Consider the following 16,646-nt stretch of genomic DNA (forward strand, 5'->3'; position numbering starts at 1 on the left):
AGAGAACAAGCAAAAGACTTCCCTCCACCAAGATATGAAAGTATCTTGTTCCCCTATTGGTCCTCTGGTCAGGTGTCAGCCAGGTTTACTGAGCTTCTTAACCCTTTACAGGTGAAAGAGACGTTAACCCTTAACTATCGGTTTATGACACCATCATGTCATACCTTCAGTGGACGTGGAGAGTCATTGATCACCACCCTCTTTATAACAGCCTTTGACATACTTGAAGACTGTTATCGGGTCCCCTCTCAGTCTTGTCTTAAGACTAAACATGCCCAGCCTTTTTAACCCTTCCTCAGAGGTCAGGTTTTCTTCACATTTTATCATTTTTGTTGCTCTCCCCAATTTGTCCACCTCTCTCTCAATATATGGTGCCGAGAACTGGACATGGCATTCCAGCTAAGGCCTCAATTAGCCTTTTTTTGCACCTGCATCACACTGTTGACTCGTATTCAATTTGTGATTCACTATAAGCCCTGAATTCTCTTCTGCTATACTACTGCCTATCTAGGTACTACCTATTTTGTAACGTTGCATTTGATTTTTTTCCTTATTAAATGCAGTACTTTGCGCTTGTCTTTATTAAATCTGATCCTGTTGATTGCAGACTAATTCTTCAATTTAAGATGATTTTTAATTCTAATACTGTCCTCAAAAGTGCTTGAAACGCCTCCCAGCTTAGTGTCACCATCCACAAATTTTATAAGCAGTCTCCTCTCCCTTATCCAAATAATTAAAGAAAGTATTGAAAAATGCTAGACCCAGGACTGACCCCTGAGCAATCCCACTATATCCACCTTTCCAGTTTCACAGTGAACCATTAACTACTCTGAGGATGGTCTTTGCACCAAGTGTGCATTCACCTTTTAGTAATTTCAACTCAACCAATTTCCCTAGTTTCAATATGAGAATGTCATGGGAGACTGTGTCAAAGCCCTACTAATATCAAGATCCAGGGCCGTCCTTAGCCATAGGCAGAATAGGCAGCCGCCTAGGGCACCACTAGGTCTGGGGGCACCGCTCTGCTGGGAGTCCGGACAGACAGGAAGCAGTGGAGCATGTAAGAGCAGGGCTGCTGGGTCCTAGAGAGAGCCGAATGCAGCGCAGTCTGAGGGAGGGGATTGGCTGCTGTGGTCTCTGGGAAGGGGTGGGGAAAGGAACTCATCTGTAGAGTGACCAGATGTCCCGATTTTATAGGGACAGTCCCGATTTTTGAATTTTTTTCTTATATAGGCTCCTATTTCCCCCCACCCCCATCCTGATTTTTCACACTTGCTGTCTGGTCACCCTAGGTGGGTATAGGTAAGATTGAGACAAGCCCCCAAAATACTGGCCCTATAAATCAGGATATCTGGATCTGGCCTCACCCTAGCTAGGAGCGCGTCTACTCCCCAGGCGGCAGCGTCCATCTACTCCAGGGGGAGAGCTGCACAGGCGCGATGAACTGTTGCGTGCACCTCCATGGTGCCCTGTCTCTGAGATCAGATGCTTACTAACTTCACCATGGTTCTGGTGGCGTGCGGTGGTGCCCATGGCATGTGATAGACCTGAAGTTGCTGCTGCTGTCTCTGACCTCTCGTGACACCAAAGAGGTGGATATTGGGGTCTGCAGTTCTCTCACCTAATACTATCCACCTCTAACTGCAGCCTGTGACCAGCAGGTGGGTGTAGCCAGCAGGGAAGCAATGCTGTTATGCCATTATAGATTGTCCATTTAACAATTTGTTCGCCAATCTTGCTAACATCCTGAATTCAAATTCATATGTTAGGTTAAAAAAAAAAATTCAATAATCTTAGCCAAAACAGAAATTAAGTTGTACACTTATGTGTATGACAACTATTTTGTTTTGGTCTGGGAGGGAGTGGGCCATTCTTCATCAGAGAAACAATATATGTGACGTGTCTCCTATAGCCTGTACTGCTAATAGAGCCCTCCTAAAACTGTAATCAATGCTCTCTCTACTAATGTTAGAGCAGGGATCAGAAAGCCTATGGACATGTGCCAAAGGTGGCACGCAATGATTGTAATGCGTGGGCATGCAGCGGTGGCTAAGCGGCTCAGCCCGCCTCTGCTCTGGTGGTTAGCTGCCGCCCCATGCCCGGGGTCCCAGGCCCACTGGCCCCCAGCAGCCCTGCTTTATGGGGACCCCCAGGAACCAACCGCTGCAGCGGCGAGCAGGCCGGCGGTTACCCTGGCCTGAACACTCAACCCCTATCTGCCTGGGATCATCACTTCAGCTGGTTCGTGTGCTGAGCAGACTAAATTCAACAAAATAGGAAAACACGAGCAACTAATGACAAAGTGCCCAGAACCTAGCACAGTGTCCCAACCTTTTTCGTCTGGTGGGCACCAGATGAAGACCGTGAGTGGCGAGCATCCCGAAAATGCCACCAAATTCAGTGGATGTTCGCGACGACGCCTCTGGATGACGCTGCATTGTTTGGCAGGCTAAGCCGCGTCATCCAGACGGTTGCTCCGATGCGCGATTTTGGTGCATTTCGCGGATGCGTTCCGCCTGGGCCGAGTTACTACGGGTTGTACTGAGAGCCCAGTGGCCCAGCAACCCTCAGCCCACATGGGGACCACCTGACCTATTACGCCTCCGAGCCACGCGATTGTTTTGATTTAAATGGACTTGAATCTCTGTGACGATTGAGTGCCATGTCATCAATATACCAAGGCAAATCGTAATGGACATTGTACCAGGTTCCTCTACGCAACTGTTGAATATATCCTAATTTACATTGCCATCTGTATTCGACTGCCCACTTCCTGTAACAGCAGCATTCAGGAGACGCGCGGTTCTCAAACTAACTCATTAAAAACTATCTCCGCTCTACAATGAGTCAGGACACACTTGATTAGTCTTCTGCGATTCGTGCAATTCAAACAAGACATCACTTTGTCTTTGTCAATACGATTGACATTATTTACTGACATTTTCAGCCCAAACAAGCCAGAAACGATTGCTTTAATTAAAAACACATCCTTGTTTCAATACCTCTCACGCAATTTCCAATAAAATGTTGACAATTAAAAATATATTTATATTGCATCAGTCTGTCAAATCAGTTTCTATAGCTGCCTTACCTCTTTATGCTGTCCATCGCATAAAAACCTACTGTCTGCTTAATTAAGTTAAATTGGTTTTAACAACATGCATGTGGCAAGTTTTCCAATAGTGTAAGCTTATGTTTGTGTTGCTAAGAGCAAGACAGGCACAGGGGCACCAGTTTAATAATCCCGCCTAGGGCACCATAAATCCTAAGGACGGCCCTGTCAAGATCTTTCACCCTGTGCCCAGTAGCCCAGTCAAAGAGGGCAGTTAGGTTGGTTTGGGATGATTTATTCCTGACAAATCCATGTTGGCTGCTACTTATCATCCTATTATCCTCTGATGCTTACAAATTGATTATTGTTTGAACTTAAAGCCAAGTGCTAGGTAAATGAGAATTGCCAGAGTAATTGAATTGCAATTAAATGTACACATTCTTACAGTATCAGAAACTTGATTCCTATATGAAAGAAATGTAGGCCAGAGTGTAGCTCTGGATTGCTACCAGATAGAATGCCCCAGGATTCAGTCATATTCTGTATGAGTCCTAAAATAATCTTCGTTCATTCACATTCATATTTTGATGCATCTTTAAAGTATACTTGTACTTTGTAGCAAAAACGACTGTTGCTGCTTGGACACTTTTTTTTTTCCTCCTTTTTTTTAAAACAAAACACCAAATTCACAATTTTGATCACATCTAAAAATCGCAATGATGTCAATGTTCATTGCATCCCTGTTAAAGGTCTGTACATTTTAAAGGAGGCTTTTGGAGAAATTGGGCTTGTTCCTTATTTTACTGCTTCATTGTTATCTGTTTATCATTTTATCTCACACTAGCACCCAGAGGCCCAAGTTGGGATTGGGTCCCGGTTGTCTTAGGTACTGTGTAAACATACAGAGGCAGTCCTTACCCAAAATGTTCATGTTATATGGCCCAATCCTGCAGACACTAGGCATGTTATAACTTTAAGCAAATGGGTAATTCTGTTGACTTCAATGGGGCTGCTACTTGTATGCTTAAAATTATATGTGTGTAAAGTGTTTGCAGAGTAAGAGCTTAAACAGAGGAATCAAATGGGGGGTGGTGGAAAGGGATATAATATACAGGTAAAAGATGTTGAATGGTGATGACAGCCACATAATATACCAAAAAAAAAAAAAAAAAAAGGCATGAGTTTTTTTTAAACTTTTTTTTTTTTTCTGCTTGGATTTTTACCTTCTAAAATATCAGGAATGTTAAGTCTGGTCTTCTCTTGTTTTGCTCCAAGCCCTGGGGCCTCCGCATGTATGCATTCTGAGGTCTTAGGAGTCAATTAAAGTAGGGCTGTTAAAGATTTAACAGTATCCTTTCTACAAAATGTTCATTAAGCATTGGTGTTAATACACATTTAACAACACCAAAAGGTTTTCAACAGCCTGATTAAAAAATCCCTTCTTTTATTAGCACTTTCAGTCTTTTGAAACCTTGTGATATCATCATTTCACTAGTGCTTCCAAGGTAGACAAGCGATGAATTGCTGGTCTAAAACAGGCAAAAAACAACATACACACACACACACACACACTCATAACAAGTTCTTTTTAAAAACACAATTTTTAGGCCTTCTTTATGCATCAAGAAAGGCATGAGCCCAATATAATTTTTCTTTGCAAATTGCATTTAAGGGACTTCTGACTTTGGGCACTTAAATTGGCTTTGGCCTGACATTCACAGTCTCAGCAGTGGAACAATAAGTGTTCAGGGTGCTCAGCACTCCTCTGGATTGGGCCCCCAATGAAGGACTAGATTATATTTAAATATTTTTGCATGTAATAGAAACCTCTTCTGCAGCTCTTGCCATGATCACCTCCTTCTTGTTCTTTTTAAGGCACTAGCTATGGCATCTCCGTGGACTGGATGGACTCCACGCAGGAGGAAGTGGCCTTTTGGCAGGAAATGATGTCAGCCTCCAATGAATGGATTGAAGGATCACTGCCGCTGCGCTCACTGGCAGGGAGGAGGAAACTGAAATGAAACTTTTGTCGTACAATTAAAACTATGAGCATATTCATTAGAATTGGGAAGCTCCCTGTGACCTGGGAACAGAGCCTCTCCCCTACCTGCACAAGTGTCAGGTTAATTAGATAATGATTGCATTGTGCTTTAAAGATGGTAGGTGCTAAGTGGTTTTAATCCGCGGTAGAGGATTTAGAAGATGCTAAAATCAAGCATAGCATCAGTTTAGCAAGAGGCCAATGGTTACCTTTGTTAATCATTTATATACTCTATCTTAGATTTCATTAGACTCTCAGTACTTTAGCAGGGAAGAAGTGTAAATTTTTTTTTATACAGGGTTTATTTTGTTACTGGATTTTGTGCTGTTTTTCTGTGCAGTGAGACAATTGTAAAAAAGCTTCAGCTTGGCATTATCCATGTTTCCTTTCAAGTGGTACGGTTCATACCGGATGCAGGATTGCAAGCATCATCTCAAAATGGAACTTTTCCATCTGTCACTGATAATGTGGCTATGACTCAGAGGAAAAATCCAGTTTAGATTGCTTTGAGATCCAAGGTGAACCTGCAGAAAGAGGACTATTTGGAGCAGACAATGTAGCAACATGACTAAGATATCAGAGAAGAATTCAATAAATTTAATTCCATACTGTTTTTTTATTTGGAAACAAGGAATGATGTCTTTCAGCTAATGTACCAGCCCAGGACTCAGTAGATACAGGTTCTATTCCCAACCCTGCCACAAACTTCCTCTGTGATCTTGGGCAAGTCACTTACTTAAAGGAAAACTGCAGTGAAATATAAATTAGTTTGCACTCTGCCAAATACAAAATATGATTAAATCACTGCTGGGCCAAATCAGTTCTTTCAAATACCTTGTGTATATAAAACATTAAGTATGAAATTAAGATGTGTAGCAAGCAAGCAGCCTTTCTGTCAGACTCATGAGGTGTATCAAGAAAGATCAAAACTGCAGCCAAGGAGAGGAGGGAGATTTTTGGACCTGATGGGAAAGGTAAGTATTCCATGACTGTACATACTGAACGAAAGTAACAAGTTACATAGTAAAAAGAGCTGGTGAAATATTCCACTGCTCCCTGTACCTCTGGCTACTTCTTTGATCTTCCTTCCTTTCTCTTGACTGATGACAACAAGTTGCGGTCTGTGTTGGAGTTATCATTAAATAGCAGCTTTTAGGGATTTTGCATCTATCCAGTGCGTTTCAGTAGAGATTTTGCAACAATTTTAAATGCAGCTTTGTAATTTCCTCTTTAAATGTACATATTCTGATTAAATAGAATGATTTCCGTCAGGTACCAAATGATCTCCTTATACCTATCATTAGTATGGCCTGAGTAATGATATATACAAAATAAAATAGAGGCAATGCCACACTAAACAGAATCATACTGGCTTCGTCCAGAGTGGTTGCTCCTTGGAGAAATTTCTGCTCTAGATATCTGACCTTTAAAAGCAATTTGCAAGGCTGAGTAAAGCTGGTTGAGAAATGTAGAGGGAAATCATGAAAACAGTTGAAGTTTGTTTACCTTTTGAAGGGTTCGAAACTGATCCCTTTTTTTGGTTTTGTGGATTTCTTAATTTCCCATTTTTTAAATTATTTGTTTACCAAAGCACCTGTCTTAGATTACCACAGACTTTCAATTTACCAAAAAATAGGTCATAAGTGATAGAGAACATTTTTATTAAGAATATCAAGACACTTTTTTTTCACAAACCCTGAAAAGTTAAGTTGATGTAAGTAGCCTTTTCATTAAATTCATTTTAGTAAAACAAAAGGTCAAAAGTTAATGTTAGAAAAATGTTGGCCAACTGTAGGGTTGAAGCACTAAGAAATAGCCCATAGGAAAACAAGATCAAATGAAGAGAAAGAGATACTAAAGATTGTCTGAGTTGCAATCTGGTTCACTTCAGTCACACAAATTATCGCATTGACTGTCTCTGAAGTGTGAACAAAAGGAGCTAGATTGGCCCTGTGGTTGGGATTGGCTCAGTTTAAAATCTTAACTTTACTACCCTGAGTAGCCTTGTTGGCTTCAATGAAGTTACTCAGAGTGGATTCAGATACTCTTACATTGAGTAATGCTTTACTCCATGGATAGTGCTGTCAAAGTTGAGAAGATTACTCCTTGGCTAACGTGCTATTAAACCCGAGTATGAAAATCTGGCCTATAACATACTGATTTTCTGCTTACATAGGAGCAGATTCTGATACTCTTACTGTTTGAGTAGTACCTTACTCTGAGTGGTCCCACTGACTTCTGTGGGACTGTCTGTGGAGTGAAGTGCTATTTATTGTGAATAATGGGTATCAGCATTTTGGACCATAATGTAAATACATACTTTATTTTTCCTTTCAGTAATTTACAGTGTTTGTACATGTGTGATGAATGTGCCAAAACCGCTGTTTACATACACATGAACTTTTCAAATTACTCTTTAAGTATTTATTTCATATTAGCATTAGCTCTACACCTAAGAGTCAGTTCTTTCCTAATATGGTACCGACAAAGTGAAATAATCATTGTTATAGGACCAAGTTCATCCCTGGTGTCGAAGTTTGGATGAGTTTGGCCCAAGATATTGTGATCTATATATTTTTGTTTTGTTTTAAGGTTGCATTGGTTTTTGGGAGGGTGTTTTTGTTTTTTGTTCTTGTAAATTAAGCTCCGATTGATTTCAGAAGCTTTTTGTATTTATTAGCACATCAGCGTAAAAGATTACACAGCCAAGCATAATACAGTGGTAGCATAGTCATGTGTAATGTAGGAGGCCATATCTGCTTCACTTAATAAAATGAAAGCACTTTATCAGCAAAAATGCAAGGCACTTTGTCACATGTTAGTGTCATACATAGGAGTGGAGGAACCTGTAGCAAATAAAAGGTTAATGGCCATTGGTATGTGTCTTACATTGACATTTGTAATCTGTGAATTCAACCTGTAAGTGGTAAAGTATCTAAATGTTATAGGCTGCTAACGTGTTAACATGCAGATTAATTTGGAAATAACAGACCAAAAGCCTTCTGACTGTATTTATTATTTTTTTGTATGATGGACTAAACAAACTCCCTTCAAGAGACAGGGCTTTTCTTATACATAGTAAATATATTTAGGTCCATAATTCCCCTGGATACAAACATGCAGCTTCGTTGAAGTCACATGTGTCTTTGCATGCAGCTGAAACCGAAGTTATGGTCCTTAGGGCTAGATTCTGCAACCCCCAGTTACTGGTGGGACACAAGTAATCCTATAGTCCGGAGTAGGCCTGTGTGTGGGTTACAGGATCTGGCCCTTTTTTAAATGAAAGTTAATATCTTGACTAGAGCTGGGCAAATTCTGCAGGAAAAACTCCCCATGACCATTCTTCTGCATTCCTGAATGAATGTGCTTTACTTGTGCTCATGCCTCTTTCATATCTGCTTTTTGCAGATATCTTGCGAGTGAATTTACAGGCAGGAGTGTTTTGCTCAAGTAGCAAATTTTTAATTCACCAATCGCAAGATGTGCAGAGGAAGCCAGATTATAAGAAGTTTTGCTCCTCCAGTCAGGAGACAAGTATACCATGTTACCTGTGTCTAATCAGACCTGCTCAGATTGTTAACCAACTACTTGGAACAAACAGCTCATGAACAATCTTTGGACAGATTACCAGCAATAATTTGGAGAATAATCTTGAAGAGTATTCAAGGAATCACTTTCTGTACTTGGATAGGAAAAGTCAACATTTGTTGAGTAAAGTATTTGCCCAGCTCTAATCTTGACCAAGACAGAGAAAAGCAAAACTGATCTTACTGTGAAACTCATAAGCTGAAGAGAGAAATATTTAGTAGACTCCCAACAACATAAATCTATGTAATAAGACATATTTCAAAGAAGAAATACTGTATTTTGTGGGCTGGTTAAATAAACCAAAAGGAATTTGTAAAACTGACCTCTGTGTGTGAAACAAAATCAATAAACCACACTTCAGTGCCTGATAAGTGTGTATTCAGTGTAGTTGTTCTTAGTTACTAACATCTCCCCTATTTATTTACATTTTTCCCATCTCTAAGATATGTTAGTCATGTTTGGTTTTTGCAGGAGGATTGTTCCCTTTGTTGTTCACAGTGGCAGCTGATGACAAGAAGCTTGTCAGAAACACACTGGGTCACTCGTTAAAATGTCACACTAAAATATATTTGCAAAGACATTGTAAGGTAGGGGAAGTGTATGTTACACTCAGCATCAACCACTGGGCATGAAGATTGCCATTGCAGAGCAGCACCTGTTCCCACTGCAGCTAGTTCTATTTCATGAATGCCAGAAAAAAGCATTAGAAGACAAGTAGATTAGTGTAACTGAGATCTGGATTTTGACACTTTCCTGCCAACTTTCAGATGCAGGGTTTTGACAGTGAGCTTGATTCTGGATCTTAGGGCAAGTAGCTCCATTGACGTTTACACCAGCATAAAAGTGGTGTGAGATCAGGCCGAACACAGTAACAATTTCTGCTTCAAAAGTACCAAGCAGGCAAAATCCTACTGAATGATGGAGCCATTTCTGAAACGGAGATTCCATCTGTATGTGGTCTGGGCTCCTCCATGATGTACTCTTATATGTCTAGAAAACACCAGGCCTCAGGGGCCTTGCCTGATGAAATTCATCCTAGGGTACTTAAGGAATTAACTGAAGCAATGTTGGCACCATTAGCAATTATCTTTGAGAACTTTTGGAGGTGCTAGAGGACTGGAGAAGGGCAAACCTAGTACTTATCTTTAAAAAGGGGAACAAAGAGGACCTGGGAAATCATAGGCCAGTAAGCCTAACTTCAATACCAGGAAAAGATAGGAGAGCAAATAATTGAACAATCAATTGCTAAGCACCTAGAGGATAATTGAGTTACAAGGAATAGCCAAAGCAGCAGAGAATCCTGTGGCACCTTATAGACTAACAGACGTTTTGGAGCGTGAGCTTTCGTGGGTGAATACCCACTTCATCAGACGCAGGACAGCTAACCTTGCTAAACCAACCTTTTTCAACAAGGCTACTGGCTGAGTGGATGTGGGGGGAAGGAGTAGATGTGATCATCTTGGTTTTAGTAAGGTTTTGATACAGTCCCACAGGCCATTCTCATAAGCAAACAAGGGAAATGTGCTCTAAATTAAATTACTATAATGTGGGTGCACAATTTATTGGCAGATCATTCTCAAAGACCAGTTCTCAATAGTTCACTCTCAAACTGGGAGGGTGTATATAGTGGGATCTTTCAGGGTCAGTCCTGGGTCTGCTATTTGTTCAATATGTCCATTAATGACTTGAATGAGAGAGAGGAGAATATGCTTATAAAACTTGCAAATGACACCAAGGTGGGAGGGAATTGCAAGCACTTTGCAGAACAGGATTAGCACTCAAAACAACCTTGACAAATTGGAGAACTGGTCTGAAATCAACAAGATGAAATTCAACACAGACAAATGCCAAGAACTATGCTTAGGAAGGAAAAATCACATGCACAATTAGAACTTGGGGAATAACTGACTAGGCAAAGAAGGATCTGGGGGTTAGAGTGGACCACAGATTGAATAGGAGTCATCAGTGTGATACAGCTGCAAAAAAGGCTAATCTCATTGTGGGGCGTATTAATAGGAGTGTTGCATGTAAGACGTGGGATGTAATTGTCCCGCTCTCCTCAGCGCAGTGTCAGCTGGAGTATTGTGTCTAATTCTGCATGCAACACTTTAGGAAAGATAACAGTCATCAAATGTGCTAAAGGATGTTATAAAGGGGATGGGGATTGATTGGTCTCCATGTCCACCGCAGATAGGACAAGAAGTAATGAGGTTAATCTGCAGCCAGGGAAATTTAGGGTAGACAATAGGAAAAACTTTCTAACAGTAGGGGTAGTTAAGCTGTGAAATAGGCTCCCAAGGGAGGTTGTGGAATCCCCAACACTGGAAATTTTTTAGAACAGGTTGGACATACACCTGTCACGGATGGTTTAGGATCACTTGGTTCTGCCACACTGCAGGAGATTAGACTTGATGACCTTGCAAGGTCCCTTCCCACCCTCCATGTCTATGATTCCATATTGTGCACATTCCCATAAACAATATGACCAGATTCTTATTCCCCTCCTCACCTCACTCCACGAACAGTCCCCCTGAAGCCAGGGGATGGCTGGGATATATGGTGTTAACTAATATTAAGGTATACGTAGCTGTCCCTTGGTAAATAGTAACGATTAATAATTGACCTGGGGAGAAGAGATGCCAGAGAGAGCTGCATACATCTGACCTCTCAGCTTGGCTACCCATACCTGCTACAAGGTTTGTCATGCTTCTCATTTTCCCTTTCAATCAATCCTGATTATTCTCCCACGCATGTTTCTCAGATCACAGCCAGGCCCATGGAAAATATTGTAGCTCACAGATTTAGCACAGCATTTCTCAAGCCAAGCATGCTCCTCCACCCTTCCCCAGCACAAATGAATATTTACTGCTCGTCAAAGGCTTGGGTTGACCACCAAACTAACCAGGGAGCTAGGCAGCACTGCAGTCCTAGGGAGGAAAAACCACCCATGGAGGATGGAGATATGATCTCATTACTCTGCTGAGGGGCACGGGCACAGGCCGGGCCTGACAGAGCTCCTGAGTTGGCTGGTACAGCAGATTTGTTTAATATCCCAGGGTCGCATCCTTTTTTCGCTTCTATTCAATGTTCAGGCAGGTGAACTTCCTCCTGGATTCAACTGGTAAAATCTAAGCAGAGTATGGGTGGCAGGTGCCCAGCAAAGATGACCATTTGGAATGAGACAAGCAGGGATTCTGCTGGGCACCCTCCCATCCCACCAGCACCGCATAGAACTGTGGGCTGAGGGCCTGAATCAGTCCACTGAGGCTAATGGAAGCTTTGCTATGAACCATAGTGAGCAGCAGATCAGACTCTGAGCTCGGCTTAGCACTGTTGCACGTGCATCGGGAGGTTAGGAGCCTAAACAATAAGCCAAGCAATAAGGGCCCAATCCTGGGAGGTGCTGAGTTTCTGCCACTCCTAATAAAGTCAGGATCAGGCCCTAAGGCGGGGGGGGGGGGGGGTGTCAACATTTATTATTTGGTGCCGCTTCATGCTACCACAATACAATCAGGTTAATCAAAAATGTAACAAAGGCTCACTTCTTTGCCGGCTTACTTAGCACATCTGCAATCTGTGACACAGCCATTGCGCTGGGCAATAGGTTTAAATAAGCAGGCAAATCTTTTCTTCTTCTTAAACCAGAAAGATGCACAGCTGGCTCTGCCATGCCTTCATGGCAATGAAAGCTCTTGCATGGGTCAGAATTAGACCTGCCTCCTGTGTTTTAATGGCCTTGCTAAAGGCACAAGGTGGGAGACCAAAGTACAAAGTTCTGCTGGCTAAACCTAAAGGCATTTTTTTTTTCAGGCCTTCTGTTGGAATTCATTATTTATAACGCCGGTTGTAAAATGGAAACACATTAATACACACAGCCACAAAAACCCCCAATACTGTGTCGAACCAAGTAGCTGAGCTTCCAATAAAAATGTAACTGATGGAATAATCATGTGTTGTGTTTAGGTTTGCCCAGGATTTCAAAACACAGGCCAGCTGCATTGTTCCCCCATTCACAGTGCATTGCAACCCTGCCATTGGCTTCAGTTGCACAAAATTAGACTCTGTATGTGTAGCATCCCTAAGCTGACCTTGCAGGCTGCCAGCAAGCCAAAGTAGCGTTCCAGCTCTAAACAAGTGATTGATGGCAAGTCTCAAAGGGGAAACCATAGAACCATTTTCTAACACTGTTAGGCGCTAACGGCAGGCTGCACGGAGAAAACTTGCTGCACCCTCCCCGCCGTTCATTATTAGTTCTTCCTGATGTATGGGGCTGCTTTTATGTATGAAGAGATCCTGTGCACTCACTGAAAAGACCTGCAGGGCTACAAGGGCATAATATTCCTGACGGAGGCTCTGCTCTGCTCAGTAATCTGAGTTTTAGCAGGCCAGCGGGAATCCTTGAATGGGAAAACTGCCACGTAGACCAATCAGCCCGTACCCTTTTGAACATACTCTGAAATAAGGGACCCACGCTCACACCTGCAATACACTGAGCAACGGTGGTTAATTCATTTTTCAGGGACATCAGTGTTTTGCTAGGGAGCCTGGGGCTCTGTTTGGGAAAACATACTGTGACTCCTTCCTTTATTTGACTAATGGGGGCTAGACTAAAATGTACGCTGCACTCTATATGGCAGGGCACCATACAATTTTATAGCACTTTAACAAGAGACAGCATGTTATACCTGTCCTGGGATGATATGAGCCCTTCAGGCCCCCGGGCTGTCACTCTGGCACCTTTAGCCATCATAAAATGCTCTTTATTAAAAAAAAAAAAAAAAAAAAAAAAAACCAGTAAGTTTAGTGGAGTCTGTGGGCTCAATTCTCCGTTGCTTTAGGGCTCCCTTGTACCATTGTCTTCATACTTGTCAGTAAAGGCCGTGCAAACTGTGGTGTTGTCGAACTAATAAACCTCCTAAGGTTGGCCTGCTGCTTCTGGCTTTCACAATAGGATGCAACAGTTGGTGCGTCTCGTGTACGAACATTTGCCGGTCTGTCAGTACTGTAATTAGTCTTGGATTCACAGCTGCCAGGACATGTCTAATTTAACAGGGGATTTACTTGTGTAACTAGTTCATAAATTGTCTGTTGCAGATAGTTAATTTTAATCAAATCCAGCACATTGATCTAGTTGTCTATAATGCACCAGCAGATGGTTGGTCAGTATCTACATAGGGCCCAATTCTGCTGTGATTTGCACCAGTGTATAGCAAGATGAAATCCCATGGAGTTTCGTGTAAGTGAAAGGAGACTCAGGGTCCAAAGTCAGAGCCAGTGTAAGGTACAGCTTTAGTAGCCTAACTGCTTAGTGGGTGTAATCTGAGTAGGTGTAACTGACTACCCAAGGCAGTGGCGAATCAGCCCTCAAAGCATATAGCCTCACCACGGCTTCTTCCTGTAGGCCCGATGCTGATCTCTCAGCAGTGTGAAGCAGGTGTAACGCCATGGAAGGCAATGGTGTTACATTGGTGAAAAAGAGATCAAAATCAGGTCCAGTGTTTCCCAGTTGTGGAATCTGGTTATTCTAGTCCTTAGAAAAGCTACATTTAATAATTAAAGTTGCACTTTTCCAGGCGGCGTTGTGAGCAGAGTGCCGTATTGTGAGGCTCATGCACAAACAGCACTGCAGAAACGTATGCTTGATTGATTTTATTTTTTGTATCCTTGGAAACCAAAAGGGCATTAAAATTGCATGGCGTGCACGGTGCCGAGCAGGGTTTCATGTATTCCTGTTGTAGTTCTGTCATCAGACTGGAGATGACTTAAATCCCCAGCTGCCAATTAGTGGGTGTAAAAAGCACTGGCTGTTTATGAGGGCCATAAATCATGGCTAAATGGTACAATATTTGGAGCAAAGGGTCCTAGTAACTATCAGTTCTGAGGTCCTGGCTGGGGCTCTGGCCTTTAGCCAGTGCTGCCCATGGGTCAATAGCGCCTCTGCTTGCGGTGATAGGGTTTTACCGCACTGCCACAATGGGCCGTATTGTAATGGAGACAAAGACAGTGGTTTCCTTCTAAAAGGAAACTCCCATTTCAAATGATCACAGCGCTACCAATAGTACTTACTGCCCTTTCAGTGACAGATGTGTTCTTGCTTGAGAGGCACATGGTGGCCAATCATCCACACCATCGGAGGTACCACAAGGATAACATGGCCCCATTGAAGCAAAACTCTCCCTTTTGAGGGAGCCAGGAGTTCACTCCTAGCTTTTTGACCAGGGTGATTAAATGTGTGCGCTTCCCCCAGAATGGAGCCCATCTCGGCTGTCAAAGGCCCCAACCCAAAAACCTTTACTCACTTGAGTTAGCCCATCGGAGTAAGCACTAATCGCAGGAGCAGACTCCATGAACACTCCTTTAGGGCTAGCCCTGGGGAGAGGCCCTCCCTCTGTCCCAGCATTCAGTCGGGTCCAGACATCACCCGCAAATGTTACTAGCATAATTAACAAATGTAAAAGCAAACCAATGTAAAAGAATGCTCAGAAATGAGCTCTGACCCTGGCAGCTCTTCGCTGGTCCCCTTGTTTTCATAGCTAGCCTAGCACAGGTCTGCCTAGAGGCAGGGCCGTCCTTAGGACTTATGGTGCCCTAGGCGGGATTATTAAGCTGGTGCCCCTGTGCCTGTCTTGCTCTTAGCAACACAAACATAAGCTTACACTATTGGAAAACTTGCCACATGCATGTTATTAAAACCAGTTTAACTTAATGGGTTTACTTCTGCCCCATTGACCACCCGGAGGTCCCCGGCACCGGACCCACTCGCAGCCATGCTGTTCTGGGGGACCCCAAGGGAACCCCAGCTGGCAATTCGCGGCGTGCACCGTGCCATGTGCTGAACCTGGCGTGAGTCCACTCAACCCCCTATTCTGCCTGGGGTTCATTCATCAGCTGTAGTAGGTGCGCTGAGCAGGGACTAAATTCAATGAACTAGTGAAAGCAAGAGCAAAACATAATGAACAAGTACTAAGACACCGTAGGCCCTAGTGGTCACCAACTTTTTCGTCTGGCGGTGCCGTGACTTGATGAGACTGTGGGTGGCGATTTGCTTGGACGAGCATCACGCCGAAATGCCGCCCATAAATTCAGTTGCATGTAGTGCAGCCTTAGTGTACACCTCATGGATGGACGCTGACTTGTATGACAATGGCGAGCTTAGTCGGCTCATCCAGGGAGGCGTTTGCTGCCCGAATTGAATTGCCGGCCGTACTTTTGGGTTTCGCCGGCATATTCGCGGATGCTTGTCCGCTTCTCAGGGCCAGTTCAGCTGGGGTGTGCAACTGAGCAGGTCTAGTCCTTTTGCCCACCCGATCATGTTGCTGCCATGAGGCACTCAGGCAATGTTTGCGAAGGGCCGACCCCTGACTAGAGAGCTCCGAATGCACAGCGCATCATTTGATTTTAAGTTGACGTGAAGATGTTACATGAAGATAGTGACGTGCACGTGTCATCAATAGCTGCCCACATGTATACAATCGATTGATGGCAGATTGTACAGTTTACTCATACCAGCAAACTTCGTTTGACATTATATGCCTAATTGTTTACATTGCCACTATGTATCGTACTGACAATTCCTGTAACTCATGTAGCTCATAAGTGGAGAACAGGATTCTCCAAGACTATGAGCTCTATTAAATATCTCCGCTTACAAGGAGTCAGAACACAGATTGACCTTTGGTTACTGTTGTAGTCTTGCAGTGTCAACAGACATTCACTATTGTCATTTCTTTAGTATTATACAGTATTTACTGATTTTTGCAGTCTCTATACCTATAGTCCAGAAGGATTCTGTTGTTAATAAAAATCACATCCTTGGATTTTCAATACCATCTTCATATCATATTTCAATAAAATGTTGCCCAAATTTAAAAATTATATCTCTTGGCATCATTCTGTCAATCATGACAATTTTTCTGTAGTGCTCCTTCTTTAGTGCTACGTCATCCGCATTACAGTGGTGGCTTC

The 16,646-nt window shown here is 42.8% G+C and overlaps 1 protein-coding gene and 1 long non-coding RNA gene across 2 annotated transcripts in view; both read left to right on the plus strand.

Moving 5' to 3' along the window:
* LOC116829400 (synaptotagmin-like protein 2) overlaps nucleotides 1–9,052 on the plus strand; it is a 68,685-nt gene extending 59,633 nt beyond the window's left edge. Inside the window, exon 17 of the mRNA XM_075068820.1 lies at nucleotides 4,928–9,052. Coding sequence (XP_074924921.1) covers nucleotides 4,928–5,073 — 146 coding nt within the window. The 3' untranslated portion in view covers nucleotides 5,074–9,052. The remainder of the gene's footprint in view (nucleotides 1–4,927) is intronic.
* Nucleotides 1–16,646, plus strand: part of LOC142047211 (uncharacterized) — a 190,810-nt gene that overhangs the window by 98,516 nt on the left and 75,648 nt on the right. The window lies entirely within an intron of this gene.

Source organism: Chelonoidis abingdonii, chromosome 8 (genome assembly GCF_003597395.2).
Source record: "Chelonoidis abingdonii isolate Lonesome George chromosome 8, CheloAbing_2.0, whole genome shotgun sequence".
Lineage (NCBI taxonomy): Eukaryota > Metazoa > Chordata > Testudines > Testudinidae > Chelonoidis > Chelonoidis abingdonii.